The sequence below is a fragment of the Linepithema humile genome, chromosome 4 (assembly GCF_040581485.1).
Source record: "Linepithema humile isolate Giens D197 chromosome 4, Lhum_UNIL_v1.0, whole genome shotgun sequence".
Lineage (NCBI taxonomy): Eukaryota > Metazoa > Arthropoda > Insecta > Hymenoptera > Formicidae > Linepithema > Linepithema humile.
Window position 1 is genome coordinate 11,629,477 of NC_090131.1, and position 21,154 is coordinate 11,650,630.

General features: G+C 29.9%; 2 protein-coding genes and 1 long non-coding RNA gene across 5 annotated transcripts; 1 reads left to right on the plus strand and 2 right to left on the minus strand.

Annotated features, from left to right (window-relative positions):
- Positions 1-418: 418 nt before the first annotated feature.
- LOC136999518 (uncharacterized) lies at positions 419-5,726 on the minus strand. The gene has a single exon (XM_067353858.1). The coding sequence runs from the start codon at positions 5,498-5,500 to the stop codon at positions 419-421; it is 5,082 nt and encodes a 1,693-aa protein (XP_067209959.1). The 5' UTR covers positions 5,501-5,726.
- Positions 5,727-9,736: 4,010 nt separating this feature from the next.
- Positions 9,737-14,083, plus strand: LOC136999804 (uncharacterized). The gene is made up of 3 exons (XM_067354619.1): positions 9,737-10,471; positions 11,592-11,942; positions 12,019-14,083. The coding sequence occupies exons 1-3, from the start codon at positions 10,327-10,329 to the stop codon at positions 12,183-12,185; spliced, it is 663 nt and encodes a 220-aa protein (XP_067210720.1). The 5' UTR covers positions 9,737-10,326; the 3' UTR covers positions 12,186-14,083.
- Positions 14,084-15,276: 1,193 nt separating this feature from the next.
- Positions 15,277-18,818, minus strand: LOC136999806 (uncharacterized). Of its 3 annotated transcripts, none has more exons than XR_010890122.1 (4): positions 17,836-18,818; positions 17,162-17,780; positions 16,711-16,873; positions 15,277-16,613 (listed from the first exon to the last, which is right to left on the minus strand). It is a non-coding gene; the product is annotated as an uncharacterized lncRNA (long non-coding RNA). The 3 variants fall into 3 exon arrangements; XR_010890121.1 differs by having other exon boundaries at positions 15,277-16,873; positions 17,162-17,322; positions 17,426-17,780; positions 17,836-18,799; XR_010890120.1 differs by having other exon boundaries at positions 15,277-16,873; positions 17,836-18,807.
- Between the last annotated feature and the right edge of the window lie 2,336 nt (positions 18,819-21,154).

Genomic DNA, 21,154 nt, shown 5'->3' on the forward strand with positions numbered 1-21,154 from the left:
ATATGATCAAATAATACCACCAATTACTTATCAATTTTCTGTAAGAAAATGATACAGATATCTTTAGCGCCTCTAGGCCATTGTCTTTTTCTAATTTGCGCATCGTCAGCTTCAATCCAAGTATTAGACATTTCTTCTCTACATATACTTGTGTAATGACCATTTTCGATACATGATCCATGATGGAATATAGCACTCATAACTTTGTAGAATTGTCCAGCAATATTTATTTTAGTTGTTGGGATAGCACGTAAAGTAAACTTATCTGTTTTTGTTGATATACCGTCTTGAATTGCTATTAAATGCATGACAATTATATCTCCGGTTAATATTAATTCACTTTTACATAATATGTCATTTCCTGTACAATTTTCACATGATTCGTTGTGTAATTGACACCAATGAGAAAATGTTACATTTAATAATTCATTAAGATCAAAACTTTTTTTCTTCCGTTTATTAACAGGAATTGAAAGAAGGATATTTTTATTAACAATAGTTGTCGTATATGACAATTTTTACATCGTTTAATGGAAGTGACTTGATGCTCAACTAAATTTTTTATATAATCGTATTTCGTGCAAAGAGCTATAAGAAATTCACATGCATCTCGTTTAACATTTTTGGAGAAAAATTCTCCTAAACTTTGTCGTATTACATATGTATTCAAGTTAGGCAGTTTGTTTTCATATTGATTTATTAAAATACCTAAAATACTTAATTTATCATACTCAAATATTAATTTTCTAATAACATTTAAATGTAAAAAGCATTGCAATACTGCATTTGCATAACACGAACCCTTATCTATATTTTGAAAACCATGCGTGACCCAAGTAATATTTTTTCGAACTTTTTTATGTGATTCTTGAACAGAACAAATTATTTTGGGTTGTACCCATAAAATATCTTTTATTTTACGATACTTTTCTTTTGAAACAGAAATTATATCTGTTTTGGATTTGTGTATTCGTTTTAATCGATTATATTCAACAATAGCTTCTTCACTAGCTTCTATAGATGAAGGGTCAAAATTGATCAAATGCAATCCATCTGAAGATGTTACTCGTGACAATGCAACATAAACTTGGCCGTGACTAAATACAGAATTACCTATGTCCATAATAGCATTCTGCAAACTCAGGCCTTGGCTTTTATGAACAGTAATTCCGTAACTTAGACACAATGGAAATTGTTTTCGAATAACATATGCTTTCTCCATCACCGCAAATTTGACATTTACTCTTTCAATTAAATATTCTAAACCTGATGGCAAAAGAAGCTTAATTTTTTCTATATAACCGTTAGAAATATCTTGTACAACTGAAATGACTTTAGCAATTGTACCATTAACAAGACCCAAACTAGCATCAATATTACGCCTTATTATAACTTTTGCCCCAATTTTTATAACAATTTGTTTCGAAAGCCCAGCTGTTTTAGAATTATCATCATCATTATTTTCCAACACTTTTAATATTTTCTTTTTTATATATGGAATACATTCGATTGTATCTTCAGCAATTAATAATATTTCTTTCGAAGCAATACGACTTAACATTGCAGCATTCAAAACGTCACACATGTGACAAGTGGGCAATAAACAAACGGTATCTGATGGCAAATTGTTAATTAAATCACATAATTCATTTAATCTAGATTCGAAGGAATCTTCTGTAAAAGATATTTTCCTATTTTCCAAAATTTCATAATCAGACTTTGTTAATAAACCAATACGAATTCTTGACAATAATTCACGATAAGACTCATCTTCTTGCTGGCGCATATTAATTGTCAACTCATCGTAATCAAATAATGTAGTCCACAAATTTACAGTCTGTAGGCAACCGATATATTTGTTAACTTTTTCATTTGACAAATCTTTAAAGACAGAATCTTCATGTACAGGAGGCAATTGAAGCAAATCTCCAAACAAAAGAATATGCCTTTTACCAAACCAGCCATCATCACAATCACTTGAATCAAATATTTCAGACAATCGAAGATGTATGTACATTAAAGTCAAATTAGATATCATTGATACTTCATCGATTATAAAAAGAATAACATCTTTAAGTTCCGCTCGTAAAAGTTTTAACACATGATCAGACAATCGTTTATATTTAGGAGTATTACCATGTTCAACAGGTAATTGAAGCAATCTATGAACTGTCAAACCGTCTATATTAAACGCTGCTATGCCAGTAGGTGCTGCTACAGCAGTATCTTTTTTGAGATTTTGTTTTATCCAGCACTTAACAGTTTTAATTAAATAACTTTTTCCAGTACCACCTTCTCCACTAACATATAATCGCAATATTGATTTATCTGACTCTATAATAGTAATAACTCTATCGAATACTCTTTTTTGATCTATATTTAATTTCGCAATCATTTCTGATACATCAATATCTTTAATATTTTTATCACCGAGATCCTTAAAATCTTGCATCGCTTCACCAGCTTCTATATTTTGAACACCTATTGGATTGTCAGGATCATCTTGCGACTCATGTTTTTGTACTTCATCTAAATGTTGCTGCACTAACTCTTTAGCATTTTCAAATGCTTTTTGCAATTCTTCTAGTTTTTCGTGATATTGTAATGCTTCTGTTAAATGTAGTTTTACCTTGTGAAATGATTCTGCATAAGTATCACATCCATTTCTAAGCTCTTCTAATTCTCTCCACGGTTCGAACAGAAGTAATAACGCAAAGAAATACTTTTCCGGTTGTGTATTAACATTATATCTATAATGATTAATAAGATATCCACGCTGTCGTCGTCTAAGATATCCATTTTTAAATTTATAGAATTCAACAAACTTATTTTGTGGTTTGATTTTTGTAATATCATACCATTTTGCAAACTCATAAAGAGACATACATTCTAATTCTTTTGGTCTCTGTGGATAGTGGTTATCTATCAAAGATTCACAAAATATATCTGTCGATTGATCATCAAGTACTTCAATCTCTTTACGAGTTTTCAATTTTCTACATCTTATTCGATTAACATCTAACCATCTAATAGTTGTATTTGGATCAGTTCCATATAAAGCAATACCCAGTAATGTATCAGCAGCTTCAAGAGCTCCACATTCTCTATTACTCGTGAATCGCAAGGCAATACTCCAAAGATAGCTCATCAATGATTTATTCGTATTATTTTTAGTATTAATAATAGTATCAGACAACTCACATTTTCCCGCTTTATTCATATATTTAGTAATGTACCAGGTAAGCAGTGACGACTTTTCGCCAATAAATTGTATATCCATATTTCCTTCCCATGCAGTAAGAAGAACAGGATTATAATCATTTATATTACTTTCATCTTCAGTTCGCGGAAGATCATAAAGCCTGCTTCTATGTTTTAATTGCTTTCTACCTGCTATGGCAGTTGTGACATCTCTTATACTTAACGTCTCAGTGACAGGACGAGGAAATCCAAAACGACATCTCCGAACAACTTTACGTCCAACTTTTTTAGAACGGAGACAGTAATCATTATGTTTGTGTCGTTGATGCGTATTAACACGTCTGTACAATAATGGTGAAATATTTTTATCTGGCATTTTACAGCTTATATATTGTAAAATAAATTTGGAAACTTCTTCAATAGAAGATTCACCAAGAATTGGAGCATTTTTTATCCAAATTAATAAATGAAAATGTTGTATGCCTCTACCTTGGTATTCTCGTCGCCAAAAATAATGAGTGACTTCTCCGATCGGATGATCTTTGGAACAAATAAAGTCAAGCATCGCACGAAACGTATTATCGAGAAATCTTGATGTTGACACAGGATCTCTAGCAACAAGTACACTGGTGCATGCCGAAGAATCGCACCATCCATTTACTTCACGAATATATTTACCTAACTCTTCCCATAACCATTCAGCGGGACTTAATGTTAGAAACCATGTTGCAGGTCCATAATGTTGTGTCATACAATTTAAATTATTTCGCGGTTTACTCCAGAATTGTTCCGTATTCCTTAGTGTCGAAAATATTGTGGTTAAATCGGATTCTAACAATTCTTTGGACATTGCTTCTAAATATTCCGCAGCCGTATAACGAACTTGTGGATTAGTTACATTCATCTTATGAAAAATTCCACGATTTAATTGACGGATATTCGTATTATTTAACAAAAAGAATAGGTATTGTTGATTTAATCTATACTGTGGATGTTTAGACATCAAACGACATTTAACAAATTCATGATCATGAAGCTTGACCTGCCTAGTTTCGTGCTGTCCATTAATACCAAAAGGATATAAATCTGGAAAACATAACAAATCCAAACATTTCTCACGATTATCCAAAGGTAAATCATAGACTTTTAACATTTGATATAAAGCTGTTGCAGTTTTATTTGTTCTCTTTTCATATAATGGATATATAGTATATTGCTCATAATAACCATCATTTTCATCATTAATAACCTGAGTTAGCATTGCCTCATGCTGATTGAATGCAGCATCTCCAAGATTTTTTGTTCCCTGTATTTCGGTTTCTAAATTATTACTTAATGACACATGCTCCTCATCCAATACATCTTTTGCAACATTTTCATCCTCTTGCATCTGGAATTCCAGATTATTTAATTTTTCCAAAGATAATTCAATATGACTATTTGGTAATATTATTTCAGAATACAAAGGATTATTATTCTTTAACCATATTAATGCATCAAATATTTTTTTAACATTTACCATCTCTTCCCATATAATTTTTGATTTTGTGGGAATACCTCTGACTAAGATATATAATTCATGATTAATATTTATCGCATCGGTATTAGAACATAATTTGTTTAATGTCTCTTGTATAGGAAGTGGTAAATGAAATGTTCTACCTTTAACTTTTTGTATCATTTGCCTTTCAGGTAATTTTTTGTTCATAACAGTTGTCATTTTAACAACAGTTTGAAATGCTTTAGCTCTCTGTATAAGAATCTTTTCAAATGTATTAAGAGATGATATTACTTCAGGCACATTATTTGTAAAAAGATTATTCAAAATGCAATACGCAGGCATTAAACCTTGACAAAATTTTTGTTTACAATAAATACATATATATTGTGCATTAATTTGTTGTTTCTTCACATGTATCATTAAATCTTTCCAAACTGGATTATCTATTTTTGCTTTAATGATTTCAGAAACATTTTTTTTATAACAAAGCTTTTCGCATGATACACAAGCATAACGCGGTGTATCCATTAGACGTTTTTTCAAGGCTTTAAACGCATTCTTATACTTAAAAAAGATATCATCATCACTTATATTTGCATCGGTTTGTTGATGTTTGTATATATCTGCTTTCTCTTGTGCAGCAATAACAGTTTTATTTAATGCTTCCAAATCAGCACAATTTAATGCTTCATCTAAATTCAATATTTTTTGATACAAATTTATAAGTTGATAAATCAAACGCCTTATATTTCTTACTTTCGGAAAATGGGGCGATAACAATAGAATTGGTAGAAACATCGCTCCACAAATAGTGAAATTAATATAGCAACTTTGTGCATGACCAAGTTTCGTATTTGATGTTTTTACTGTACATGTACGAATACTTTCTATCAATCTAGGAACATTCTTTACAGTACATGTACTAACAGTTTCAAGAAATTTTTCATATCGTTCAATCAAAACTGGATTGTCAATTTTACATGAGGTACTGCACGACCACGATTTTTTTGCTAGTGCTGTTATCAAAGGTAACACATTTATAATTTGCCCTTCCATGTTCATTACTAAAGATTCTTCCAAAATTGCATTACAATATGTAGACTCTACAAAATAATTTTCAGATGATGCTGTGTGTCTAGATATCCCACATAACACATCTAATTTTTCATTAATTCCACAACACTTATCAACAAGAGTCAAGCATACTTCTGATTTCTTTTTAAGTACAGCTAATATATTATACATCTTGCGAATATAACCGTTCCTAATATGTATACACCAACGTATTATTTTCTCGGCTTCTAATTGTTTTTCGATCTGACCTGTAATATTTAATTTATTTGAAATATTTTTAATAATTATTGTCAAAGAAGTATGAAGTTTTATTGTTGAATTCTGACACCGAAAATTTTTATATTTTTTAACAATTTTATTTGCAACATTGCATTTATTTATTACAAATTTGCTTTTATTCTTTTTTCTTCTTTCTTCTCTTTTCTTCTCGTAATATTGTCTGTTACAACATTTACGCTCTAATATTTTTTGTCTACTTTGTTTGTTTTGCAAGCCTATAGCATAAAATATGCATTGTTGTGTGCTTTTTTCAACAAAATCTTCTTCATATCGCAATCTTTTTTTAGCGCAATCATTTTTTAAATCACTTTCATCTTGAGACCGTTTTTCAGAGCAACATCTTTCTAAATTATTTTTCTTTTTATATAGACGTCGTTTTTTAGCGCAATTTTCTTCCAAATTATTTTCAAATTGACGCCGTTTTAAGACATTTTCTACATTTTGTTTATACTGATCTTGATTCTTATATTCATTTTCATTTTTCTTTCGTAATTCTGTAATAAATTCACGATTTTTTTGCAATCGATTTGCTTTTTGTTGCTCCGTCTCTTTTTGACGTCTCATACGTGCACGAGTTGCTAAAGCTTCTCTCTTTTGAATCAATGCTAATGGAAGCACTTTTTGAAGAGTATTATTTAAATCCTGAGGAAAGTGTTCAATCACATTAGATTTAAAAATTTTTATTAAATGAGAACGCATTAAACTATGATCATATCTCACTTTTTCAGGTTTAATATTAAATAATAATGAAATTGCAAAAGCTATAGCAAAAACACCGCAATCATTACTATTCGGTTGTTTTTGTACAGTAGGAAACTTGACAGGCCGCTCATTAAAAGGATAAGTTGGAAATAATTGTCTTAAGAACTTTTCATAATCACTGTGCAACTTTTTGTTATTTAATGAATCATAGATAAATAAATTTTTTCTATCATAATAACTGCATATCCAATGATTAGTGCTATATAATATCTGTATATGTTTTTTGTCTTCTGCTATAGGTTTTATATACTCAAGACGTTGCAATTTCCATGTCTCTTCAGGTCTATAATGTGAACAATTTTTTAAAAGTTGGTTAAAATGATCCATATGTTCATCGTTTAACCAACCGCCTTGAACAATAATATCTTTCTGATCTGATAACTGCGTAATTTCATTTTTCTTTCGTAATTCTGTAATAAATTCACGATTTTTTTGCAATTGATTTGCTTTTTGTTGCTCCGTCTCTTTTTGACGTCTCATACGTGCACGAGTTGCTAAAGCTTCTCTCTTTTGAATCAATGCTAATGGAAGCACTTTTTGAAGAGTATTATTTAAATCCTGAGGAAAGTGTTCAATCACATTAGATTTAAAAATTTTTATTAAATGAGAACGCATTAAACTATGATCATATCTCACTTTTTCAGGTTTAATATTAAATAATAATGAAATTGCAAAAGCTATAGCAAAAACACCGCAATCATTACTATTCGGTTGTTTTTGTACAGTAGGAAACTTGACAGGCCGCTCATTAAAAGGATAAGTTGGAAATAATTGTCTTAAGAACTTTTCATAATCACTGTGCAACTTTTTGTTATTTAATGAATCATAGATAAATAAATTTTTTCTATCATAATAACTGCATATCCAATGATTTGTGCTATGTAATATCTGTATATGTTTTTTGTCTTCTGGTATAGGTTTTATATACTCAAGACGTTGCAATTTCCATGTCTCTTCAGGTCTATAATGTGAACAATTTTTTAAAAGTTGGTTAAAATGATCCATATGTTCATCGTTTAACCAACCGCCTTGAACAATAATATCTTTCTGATCTGATAACTGCGTAATCTGTACAATTTCTGTTTTTATCTTACTAACTTTTTGATTTTTATGTTTATTTTCATTTTTCTTTCGTAATTCTGTAATAAATTCACGATTTTTTTGCAATCGATTTGCTTTTTGTTGCTCCGTCTCTTTTTGACGTCTCATACGTGCACGAGTTGCTAAAGCTTCTCTCCTTTGAATCATTGTTAATGGAAGCACTTTTTGAAGAGTATTATTTAAATCCTGAGGGAAGTGTTTAATCACATTAGATTCAAAAATTTTTATTAAATGAGAACGCATTAAACTATGATCATATCTCACTTTTTCAGGTTTAATATTAAATAATAATGAAATTGCAAAAGCTATAGCAAAAACACCGCAATCATTACTATTCGGTTGTTTTTGTACAGTAGGAAACTTGACAGGCCGCTCATTAAAAGGATAAGTTGGAAATAATTGTCTTAAGAACTTTTCATAATCACTGTGCAACTCTTTGTTATTTAATGAATCATAGATAAATAAATTTTTTCTATCATAATAACTGCATATCCAATGATTTGTGCTATGTAATATCTGTATATGTTTTTTATCTTCTGGTATAGGTTTTATATACTCAAAGCATTGCAATTTCCATACCTCTTCAGGTCTATAATCTGAACAATTTTTTAAAAGTTGGTTAAAATGATCCATATGTTTATCGTTTAACCAATCACCTTGAACAATAATATTTTTTTGATCTGATTTTAACATCATCTGTTTTTCTATTTTGATAGACATTTTTGTTTTATTAATATTATTAAAATTATTCTATATTTTCTATATTCTTACAGGCCCACAACAATCTTACAGACGCACAGCAGTCGATTTTTGTAGGCGCACAGCAGCCAATTTTTATAGGCGCACAGCAGCCTTGTATGGGCGCACAGCAGCCGGTCTTTATAGGCGCACAGCAGCCTTGTATGGGCGCACAGCAGCCGGTCTTTATAGGCGCACAGCAGCCTTGTATGGGCGCACAGCAGCCGGTCTTTATAGGCGCACAGCAGCCTTGTATGGGCGCACAGCAGCCGCTCTTTATAGGCGCACAGCAGCCTTGTATGGGCGCACAGCAGCCGGTCTTTATAGGCGCACAGCAGCCTTGTATGGGCGCACAGCAGCCGGTCTTTATAGGCGCACAGCAGCCTTGTATGGGCGCACAGCAGCCGGTCTTTATAGGCGCACAGCAGCCTTGTATGGGCGCACAGCAGCCGCTCTTTATAGGCGCACAGCAGCCTTGTATTGGCGCACAACAGCCTTTATTAAAATAAATAAATATACTTACCTGTTGAGAGAAATCTGCACCAAAATTCCACAAAGTCCTCGATCCTCCAAGAGTTCTATATATAAAATGTTAAATTTAGCAATGTAAATTTTTTTTAAGTCTCGATAAATAATTTTACGTTTATAAATGTCATTTTAAAGATTAGAATTTGCTAGAATAAACCATAATAAATAACATTGTTAATTTCATGAATGTTACCAGACTCAATATTTTGATTCATAAAATGACAAAAAATTTATTAAATATTTAATTAATTTCTAGTCATTTTATTAAATTGATTAATATAAATTTGCTAACATTATAAAATTAACAATGATTAAAGTATTATTCATTGCTCATTCTATTACATATTATGATATTATGGGAAAATATTTTTACTTTTATGACTTTAACTTATTACAATGAAATTTTAACACGGGAACATATTTACAGATCATTTTTATAATAATTAATACAAATAACCTTTATCTTATCTTATTAAGAACGTAAAAACCTTCTAGTTTATTTTATATATATAATTAGTACACATACCTCAAAAACTGCGTAATACAGCTTCTTCCTCTTCTTTTTATATTTATTGATCACTTATTAAGAAATCACTTATTTATAAGTACAAATAATACGACATACGACAATGATGAGACTGACACGCGTATACTTACAATGCCGTATACACAGAAGATGCGCAAAGCCCCACAAACGCGATTCTTGATTGATTGTGTATGGGTCCTGTCAGCTAAGATCGGATCTACAATAGGTGTAGCTTTAAGCCGCAAGAAATTAATCACTTAGGCCGGTATTCATAGTTGATTCTTATATTTAAGACCATCTCAAGTACAGTCTTAAAATAAGCCAATCACAGAGCCATATCAGACATTATAGAAGAATAATTACTGTCAATCTACTGATTGGTCAATTTCTTGCGACTTAAAATTTACTACACCTATTATAGATCTAAAGACCAATGTCCACGATACTAGAAATCGGTGCGAGAAATGTGTAGCCAATAAAATTGCATCTTTTATGTATGGAAAAGACAGGACCCACGCAGCCAATCAAGAATCGCGTTTGTGGCGCTTTCCGCATCTATGTATACTGTAGGTATACGCGTGTGAGTCTCATCATTGTCCTATCCTTTCGATGATTTATGGCGCTACCGTTAATAACGTTGTTTCCGCCTCGCGCTCGCAAGTTTGTGTATTTCATCACATCACATATTCAAGGATTTTCACGTATTCAAGGATTTGTGTTTCATCATCAAGAATCAATGAAAATAATCAAGGATATTAAAAGTAAGTAGCAAATTTCTTATAATATTATATAAAATAATGGCTGCGTTTGTCTTGCTCGCTTTTGTACTGAAAGCGTTATTCTATCTTCGACATATGAGCAAGAAAGGTAAACTGATGCTTTCAGCATGAAAGCGAGCAAGACGAATCCAGCCATTATGATATTTCATATAATTCAGATCCTAAATGTAATAGAATGTGAATAATACCTCAAGCGTTGTTAACTTTGTGATTATTTACATTATTTTGCATTATTAGCAGACTTATCTTAATCAATTTAATAAAATGACTAACTACTATTAATTTAATGAAATTAATTAAATATTCTGCATCTTTATTAATATTTCTAATCATTTTATGAGTTAAGACATTGAGCTTGCTAACAATCATGAAATTAACAATGATTGAAGTATCATTCATCGCTCATTCTATTATATTTAAGAATATAAAATCTGAATTAGATGGAATTCATTATTTCTATTGTATCAAAATCAGAAGTAAAAATTTGTTTCTTATAATATCACATAATGGCTGCATTCGTCTTGCTCGCTTTTGTATTGAAAGCATCAATTTAGAATAACGCTTTCAGTACAAAAGCGAGCAAGACGAACGCAGCCATTATGATATTATAAGAAACGAATTTTTACTTTTGATTACAATGAAATTTTAATACAATATAAACAATGAATTCCATCTAATTCAGATTTTATATTCCTAAATGTAATAGAATGAGCGATGAATGATACTTCAATCATTGTTAATTTCATGATTGTTAGCAAGCTTAATGTCTTAACTCATAAAATAAATAGAAATATTAATAAAAATGCAGGATATTAAATTAATTTAATTAATTAAATTAGTAGTAGTTAGTCATTTTATTAAATTATTAAGATATAAGTCTACTAATAATGCAAAATAATGCAATTATTAAATTGATTAAGATATAAGTCTGCTAATAATGCACAATAATGCAAAATAATGCAATTAATCATGAAGTTAACAACGCTTGAGGTATTATTCATCACATTCTATTACAAATGATCATTCAAGAACGTAAAGAAGTATGTCTGATTTCTAGTTTATTTTAAAATAAAAATATTTAACTATATATGTTCTCTTTTAGTGTCACAAGCCGATCAAATGCCGGAAACTGATAATACAACACTTATAAATGCAGCTGTGCTGCAAGAAGAACAGCAGCGACAATTGGCATCATTACCACCACCGCCACCCCCGTTACAGCCACCACCACCATCATCACAACAGCCACTGCCATCGCAGCCTCCACTGCAATCGCAGCCGCCATTGCCATCGCAGCCGCCACTGCCATCGCAGCCGCCACTGCCATCGCAGTCATCACTGCCATCGCAACCGCCACTGCCATCGCAGCCGCCACTGCCATCGCAGTCATCACTGCCATCGCAACCGCCACTGCCATCGCAGCCGTCACAGAAAGAGCAGGAACAGCAGAAACGTAAGTATAGCAACTATATAATAAAATATTTATTTTTTTAGAAATAGCAATTTATATAAACAATTTTTTATTTTAGCCAAAAGATGGAATAGAGCAGGCCGCCAAAGGAATGTTTGGAGCAGTCGAGGCTATCGAGGCTATCGAGACAGTCGAGGCTATCGAGGCGGTCGAGGCGGTCGAGGCGGTCAAGGCGGTCGAGGCGCTAAAAGTGGTATAACAATAACTAACAACTACTATAATTAATTATAGTAGTTGTTAGTTATTACTACTATAATTAATTATAGTAACAATAACTAGCAACTACTATAATTAATTATAGTAGTTGTTAGTTATTACTACTATAATTAATTATAGTAGTTGTATAATAAAAAGAACTTAAGAACTACTATACTTAATAATATTGTGCAAAACGATATAAAAAGAACTGAAGAACTACTATACTAAATAATATTATGCAAAACGATATAAAAAGAACTTAAGAACTACTATACTTAATAATATTAATTATATATCGATAACGAACAACTACTATAATAAATTAATTATTACTATAATTAATTATAGTAGTTGTTCGTTATCGATATAATTAATATTATTAAGTATAGTAGTTCTTAAGTTCTTTTTATATCGTTTTGCATAATATTATTAAGTATAGTAGTTCTTAAGTTCTTTTTATGTCGTTTTGCACAATATTATTAAGTATAGTAGTTAAGTTTTTTTTATTTTTATATATATCGTTTTTAATTTAATACTTTACTGGTACTACTTGCATCGTATAAAAAATATAGTTTTGTTACTTTTTGTTACTCATTAAAGTAAGCGTACAATTTTTATTTTTAGATTACATAAATATAAAATATATATATAAGCATTAGAATACTACAACAGAATATTAAGTATTACTGGTACTACTTGCATCGTATAAAAAAGAGCTATAAAAATAAAAACTTTTACTTATTAAAGTGAGCGTACAATTTTTAGATTACATAAATGTAATTAAGTATTACTGGTATTACTTGCATCGTATAATTACTTATTAAAGCGTACAATTTTTAGATTACATAAATGTAATTAAGTATTACTGGTATTACTTGCATCGTATAATTACTTATTAAAGCGTACAATTTTTAGATTACATAAATCTAAAATATATATGTAAGCATTAGTTAAGTATTACTGGTACTACTTGCATCGTATAAAAAAGAGCTATAAAAATTATTCTATAGTTTTGTTACTTTTTCTTACTTATTAAAGTAAGCGTACAATTTTTAGATTACATAAATCTAATTAAGTATTACTGGTATTACTTGCATCATATAAAAAAGAGCTATAAAAATTATTCTATAGTTTTATATAATACTTTACTGGTACTACTTGCATCGTATAAAAAAGACTATAAAAATTATTCTATAGTTTTATTACTTTTTGTTACTCATTAAAGTAAGCGTACAATTTTTATTTTTAGATTACATAAATATAAAATATATATATAAGCATTAGAATACTACAACAGAATATTAAGTATAGTATATTTTAAGTATTACTGGTACTACTTGCATCGTATAAAAAAGAGCTATAAAAATTATTCTATAGTTTTGTTACTTTTTGTTACTTATTAAAGTGAGCGTACAATTTTTAGATTACATAAATCTAATTAAGTATTACTGGTATTACTTGCATCGTATAATTACTTATTAAAGCGTACAATTTTTAGATTACATAAATCTAAAATATATATGTAAGCATTAGATTAGAATACTACAACAGAATATTGAGTATAGTATATAAGTATACTAGTTTTTTTTATACATTTTATAATAATACTTTGCTGGTACTACTTGCATCGTATAAAAAAGAGCCATAAATAAAAATTATTATTCTATAGTCTTCTTGTTACTTATTATTTCTAGTTCAATAATTACCCCCGGATTGACATGCTTCCTCTAATCACAAGAAATCACGTTCAGATCAAGTTTTAAGTATTACTGGTACTACTTGCATCGTATAAAAAATAGCTATAAAAATTATTCTATAGTTTTGTTACTTTTTGTTACTTATTAAAGTGAGCGTACAATTTTTAGATTACATAAATCTAATTAAGTATTACTGGTATTACTTGCATCGTATAATTACTTATTAAAGCGTACAATTTTTAGATTACATAAATCTAAAATATATATGTAAGCATTAGAATACTACAACAGAATATTAAGTATAGTATATAAGTATTTTTTATATCATTTTATTATAATAATACTTTGCTGGTACTACTTGCATCGTATAAAAAAGCCATAAATAAAAATTATTATTCTGTAGTCTTCTTGTTACTTATTATTATTTATTATACTTATTATTTCTAGTTCAATAATTACCTCCGGATTGACATGCTTCCTCTAATCACAAGAAATCACGTTCAGATCAAGTTCATCAATTGCACTTGATCTGAACGTGATTTCTTGTGATTAGAGGAAGCATGTCAATCCGGGGGTAATTATTGAACTAGAATAATAAGTAACAAGAAGACTATAGAATAATAATTTTTATTTATGGCTCTTTTTTATACGATGCAAGTAGTACCAGCAAAGTATTATTATAAAATGATATAAAAAAACTAGTATATACTTATATACTATACTTAAAATTCTGTTGTAGTATTCTAATGCTTACATATATATTTTAGATTTATGTAATCTAAAAATTGTACGCTTTAATAAGTAATTATTATTCTATAGTCTTCTTGTTACTTATTATTTCTAGTTCATTCAATAATTACCCCCGGATTGACATGCTTCCTCTAATCACAAGAAATCACGTTCAGATCAAGTTCATCAATTGCACTTGATCTGAACGTGATTTCTTGTGATTAGAGGAAGCATGTCAATCCGGGGGTAATTATTGAACTAGAATAATAAGTAACAAGAAGACTATAGAATAATAATTTTTATTTATGGCTCTTTTTTATACGATGCAAGTAGTACCAGCAAAGTATTATTATAAAATGATATAAAAAAACTAGTATATACTTATATACTATACTTAAAATTCTGTTGTAGTATTCTAACGCTTACATATATATTTTAGATTTATGTAATCTAAAAATTGTACGCTTTAATAAGTAATTATTATTCTATAGTCTTCTTGTTACTTATTATTTCTAGTTCATTCAATAATTACCCCCGGATTGACATGCTTCCTCTAATCACAAGAAATCACGTTCAGATCAAGTGCAATTGATGAACTTGATCTGAACGTGATTTCTTGTGATTAGAGGAAGCATGTCAATTCGGGGGTAATTATTGAACTAGAATAATAAGTAACAAGAAGACTATAGAATAATAATTACTTATTAAAGCGTACAATTTTTAGATTACATAAATCTAAAATATATATGTATTAGAATACTACAACAGAATATTAAGTATAGTATATAAGTATATACTATTTTTTTTTATATCATTTTATAATAATACTTTGCTGATACTACATGCATCGTATAAAAAAGAGCCATAAATAAAAATTATTATTCTATAGTCTTCTTGTTACTTATTATTTCTAGTTCAATAATTACCCCCGGATTGACATGCTTCCTCTAATCACAAGAAATCACGTTCAGATCAAGTTTTAAGTATTACTGGTACTACTTGCATCGTATAAAAAATAGCTATAAAAATTATTCTATAGTTTTGTTACTTTTTGTTACTTATTAAAGTGAGCGTACAATTTTTAGATTACATAAATCTAATTAAGTATTACTGGTATTACTTGCATCGTATAATTACTTATTAAAGCGTACAATTTTTGGATTACATAAATCTAAAATATATATGTAAGCATTAGAATACTACAACAGAATATTAAGTATAGTATATAAGTATTTTTTATATCATTTTATTATAATAATACTTTGCTGGTACTACTTGCATCGTATAAAAAAGCCATAAATAAAAATTATTATTCTATAGTCTTCTTGTTACTTATTATACTTATTATTTCTAGTTCAATAATTACCCCCGGATTGACATGCTTCCTCTAATCACAAGAAATCACGTTCAGATCAAGTGCAATTGATGAACTTGATCTGAACGTGATTTCTTGTGATTAGAGGAAGCATGTCAATCCGGGGGTAATTATTGAATGAACTAGAAATAATAAGTAACAAGAAGACTATAGAATAATAATTACTTATTAAAGCGTACAATTTTTAGATTACATAAATCTAAAATATATATGTAAGCATTAGAATACTACAACAGAATTTTAAGTATAGTATATAAGTATATACTAGTTTTTTTATATCATTTTATAATAATACTTTGCTGGTACTACTTGCATCGTATAAAAAAGAGCCATAAATAAAAATTATTATTCTATAGTCTTCTTGTTACTTATTATTCTAGTTCAATAATTACCCCCGGATTGACATGCTTCCTCTAATCACAAGAAATCACGTTCAGATCAAGTTCATCAATTGCACTTGACATTACATAATCATTTAAAAAAATGTTATATATTTAACTGACTAGTCATTGCTTATAATTATGATACCATCCTTTGAAATGAGATTTCTACTTTAGGTGTAGATGACTCTTCTTCCTTTGATTACAAAGAAAAAGGTGGTATTCTACAAAATCAAATGAATATCCGTCTTCTCTTTCCATCCTAAATGTTTCCCTAGAATTAAAAAATAAAATTAAAAAAACAACGCTTATATATTGATAAGAATTAGATAATCATACAACATATAACCACTAGGAGCTTGCAAACTCACATGACTACTATATTGAAAACCCATATAAATGGTATATATATATATTATATATTATATATAACAGTAACGCGAACATTCTCTGTTGTTTCTTTCTTTATGTACTTCCGACATTTGCAGTCAATCATCAACAATAATTACCCCAGGATTGACGTGCTTCCTCTATCTAAATTGATAAATGAAACAGTAAAATTACATAATAAAATAATATATAACGTTGTTTTGTTATTCTTATTAACATCTTAAAATTAATAATTTTTTTACTTTTTTTGTTTAATTAGTTATCTAATCCTCTAAATTAATAAATTTCAAATTCTTTTAAAACAGTAAAATTACATAATAAAAAAATATATTACTCTTATTAACATCTTAAAATTAATAATTTTCTAACTTTTTTTGTTTAATTAGTTATAGTTATCTAATTTGCTTTTAGAATAAAATCACAAGAAATTACGTTCAGGTCAAGTTCATCAATGGCACTTGACATTATCCTTTGAAATCAGATTTCTACTTTAGGTGTAGATAACTCTTCTTCCTTCGATTCCAAAGAAAAAGGTGGTATTGTAATCAAAATCAAATGAATATCCGTCTTCTCTTTCCATCCTAAATGTTTCCCTAGAGTTAGAAAATAAAAATTAAAAAAACAACGCTTATATATTGATAAAAATTAGATAATCATATCATACCATATATAACCACTAGAAGCTTGCAAACTCACATGACTACTATATTGAAAACTCATGTAAATGGTAAAAATTATATATATATAACAGTAATATAACGCAGACATTCTCTGTTTCTTTATGTACTTCCGATAATTCAAGCCATGAATGATTTTTTTTCTGCCATGCTCGGAAGATCTTTTGTGCTACAAAACATGGTTCCTTGTCTGGATGATAGGTCAAAAATTTATCGAACAATTCGTGTTGCAATGCTGCTTTCTTATTTGTAGTATATGGCAACAACACATCTTCATGAGCAACATAATCTAATCCTGGAATAGCGTACAAACTGCGACTGCTCTCATGATTGCCCAATTGCCCAAGAAAGTTACCGCTTCTGTTTGAGCGCCGCTAAACAGTATATGAAAGTATTATATAACATATAAAGCAAAATAATGCTTCTTACCATAAAAGGACAATCTCGTTGATCAATGATATATATATACACTTATACACTTATTTCACTTAATACGAATTTCTAACAAATTTGGTCACTCGCACTACACTGCTCTGGATAAGCAGTCTTATTAAGTGTGCATAGTGCGAGTGGCCAAATTTGTTAGACCGAATTCACTATAATTACTTTTTTTTTTATTTTAACACTTTCTGAACTGAAAGGTTATATTATATAAATGCCAAACAAACGTAAGCGCGCGCCGCGCGGCTTCTCAGCGCCATCGGCGCACCTAACGTCAGAAACTTGCAGATTCCACCATCTGCACAAAGTACACTTTCTGTCCACTAATTATCTAATGGCCGGTTTATGCTTCGGTCTTAATCTTAATCTTAAGAGTTGATAACGTAGAATGCCATAAGGGCGTTTATACTTTCCTAGTCTTAATCTTAGTCTTAATCTTAATCTTGGAAAGATCCCATCTTTTAACTTTAGTCCCTAATGTCCTAAGGCCGGGCCAATGAGGTAAGTCTGACGTCCGACGCAGCACGAAACCGCGCGAAATAATGGTTTTCGATCCGTGTATATTTAAAAAATTGTTCCTGATCGTATTCAATATTCAGCATATCTTTCATTAAAGAAAAGAAATGACCAGTTTCGTGTCTTTTTCGATTCAGTGGCCGAACAGCGTATCTCCGTGGTTTTCTTTTATTTTTTTTTTAATTTCTTAATAATACACATGCTGCATAGGCACTTGATAACAAAAGTGCCATTCCAAACATTAAAGTTTTTTGCCGCTGACGATTCATTTTAACATTCACTATAATTTGCAGCACCGGGATCTATTACAATTTGTAGTTAGGTTAGGTTAGGTTTTGTTACATTTGCACATGCGTAGTCCGAATTTTCAGGGAAGCATAAACGAGTCCTTAAGATTAAGTTAAGACTAAGACTAAGATTAAGATTAAGACCGAAGCATAAACCAGCCATAACTACAGAATACTGAGAGTGTACACTTCTGCACTTTAAGATCGAAAAAAATTTTTTTTATGAAGAATACTATTATTTTTGATATACACTATCTTTATTCGTCTCCACAACACGTTATATATAATTTTACGACCGATACTAATATATAAATGTAATTAATATATACATCAAAACTGCGAGCTGACAGGTCTGAGCGCCGCCATGTTAGAATAGAAAATGATGACGCTGACCAATAAGACACGAGCGACATACATCTCAACGCGACATATCAACGCGACATACATCCTAGCGAGATGATTTTTTAGATTTTTCGACTTTGAATGCATATATTTATTTTTATAAAGCACACAGAGCAAAAACAAGCAGATTTTCTTATGTAATTTGGGTATGCGCTATCGATTGAGCCTATTGCCAACTCAATCGGCCCAGCCGTTATTGAGATCCGATAATCTCGGCTTGTCTCAACTTTCGGGCTCGCGTAAAGATACACGGTCGGTCTTGCGCTGCGCGTGAACTTGGCGCGAGACACTACCGTGTCTCTTGATAATTTTACAATTTATTTTATATAATATAACATTCAAAATAAGTTTTTATTGAAATAGATTTTTAAGGATAAAAAAAATGTTAACTTTTACAACAACTATTACAATAAATTTTTTTTAATTTAAGACTTTAATGATAATATAATAAATTGTTTTTCAGATTTTTTACAAATGGTGGTTTTCCAGGAGTAATTGGGGCCCTAGATGGCACACATGTGGCCATATTTCCTCCTGAAGCTGAAAGGGAATATTTATTTATAAATAGAAAGTTGTATCATTCCTTAAATGTATTAGTTGTAAGTATAAAAATATTTTATGCTGAAACATATATAAAAAATATACAATATAATTATAGGCTGCTTTTCATTTAGATACGATATAATATAGTGTCCACTAGTGAGTTGAAAATACTGATATTTTTTTCTCACAGTAATGGATACTATGGCTGCGTTCCGAAATTCACTGCCAGTACTAAAAATCTATAAGTTCACGTTACGTATATTATAGATCTTCAGTATTAGCAGTCAATTTTGGAGCACAGTTTTATGTTGCACTGTGCTTTTTTTTAGTGACACAAGTCGACACAAACATCATTCTATTCTTGTTATTCTTGGATGTTGAAAAAAAAAATGATACTTGTGTCAATTTGTGTCACTAAAAGAGAGGAAAGCAGCCTCTGCCTTGCTGGAAAGCAACCATAATAAATTACTATTAATCCAATTGCACCAACGTTATTTTAGTTTTAAGCGAGATTTAAATATGTCTATTTATTTGTAAAGGAAGATATATGACTACTTTTATCTTTTTTTCCAAATAAATAAAGACATATTTAAATCTCGCTTAAAACTAAAATAACGTTGGTGCAATCGGATTAATAGTAACATATATATTGTTTAAATCCGAAATAATATTGATGCAACCTGACTTAAATAACAGATGTGATTTTAGATTTGTGATTCTAATTGCGAAATTCTCGCCGTAAATAGTGCTCATGGTGGTCGAACACATGATGCTCGTGTGTTACGATCAACGAGAGTATTTGCTCATTTGGAAGAAAGATATAGAGAAGGTGAAAGAGATACTTGGCTTCTTGGTAAGTAATTATATTGTCTAATAGTAATATTAATACACAGAAACAATCATTTTTATGCTTTCTTATCTTTTCTAACAATATTTATAATTTTTTTTTAAATTTTATATTTATCAAAGAAAAAAATTGATAATTGGTTAAAAACTGATATTGTACGTTTTAGGTGATTCAGCATATCCCCTTCTACCCTTCTTGCTGACACCAAAATTGAATCAAGTAGAAGGAAGTCCAGGTGCCAAATATACCAATCATCATGTGCAGACTCGCATAGCTATAGAGCGATGTTTTGGTGTTTTAAAAGGTCGCTGGTGTTGTTTGCGAAAGGAACGCGCATTACATTATACCCCACAATTTGCTGGTACATATAATCTCACTTTTTTAATTTTTTTCATTATTCTATAGTTATTCTTGTCTAAGTTTATTTTGCTTTTACATTATTTTTTATGTAGATTTAAAGTTGCTATTTATATTTTTTAATATTAATTAAATATTTTCTGTTATACAGCTGTTATTGTTGATGCTTGTTGTGTTTTGTATAACATGGCGATCAAATGGAGGATTCCTGATGATGAAATACATCTGGATGAAATCGATATTGCAGCACCAATAGCAAATGACGGTATTGATGATGAGTGTGGAGAACAAACTCGAAATAGAGTAATCCAGTGGTATTTTACCAATTAATTCTTAACATGCCTATGCCATCCAG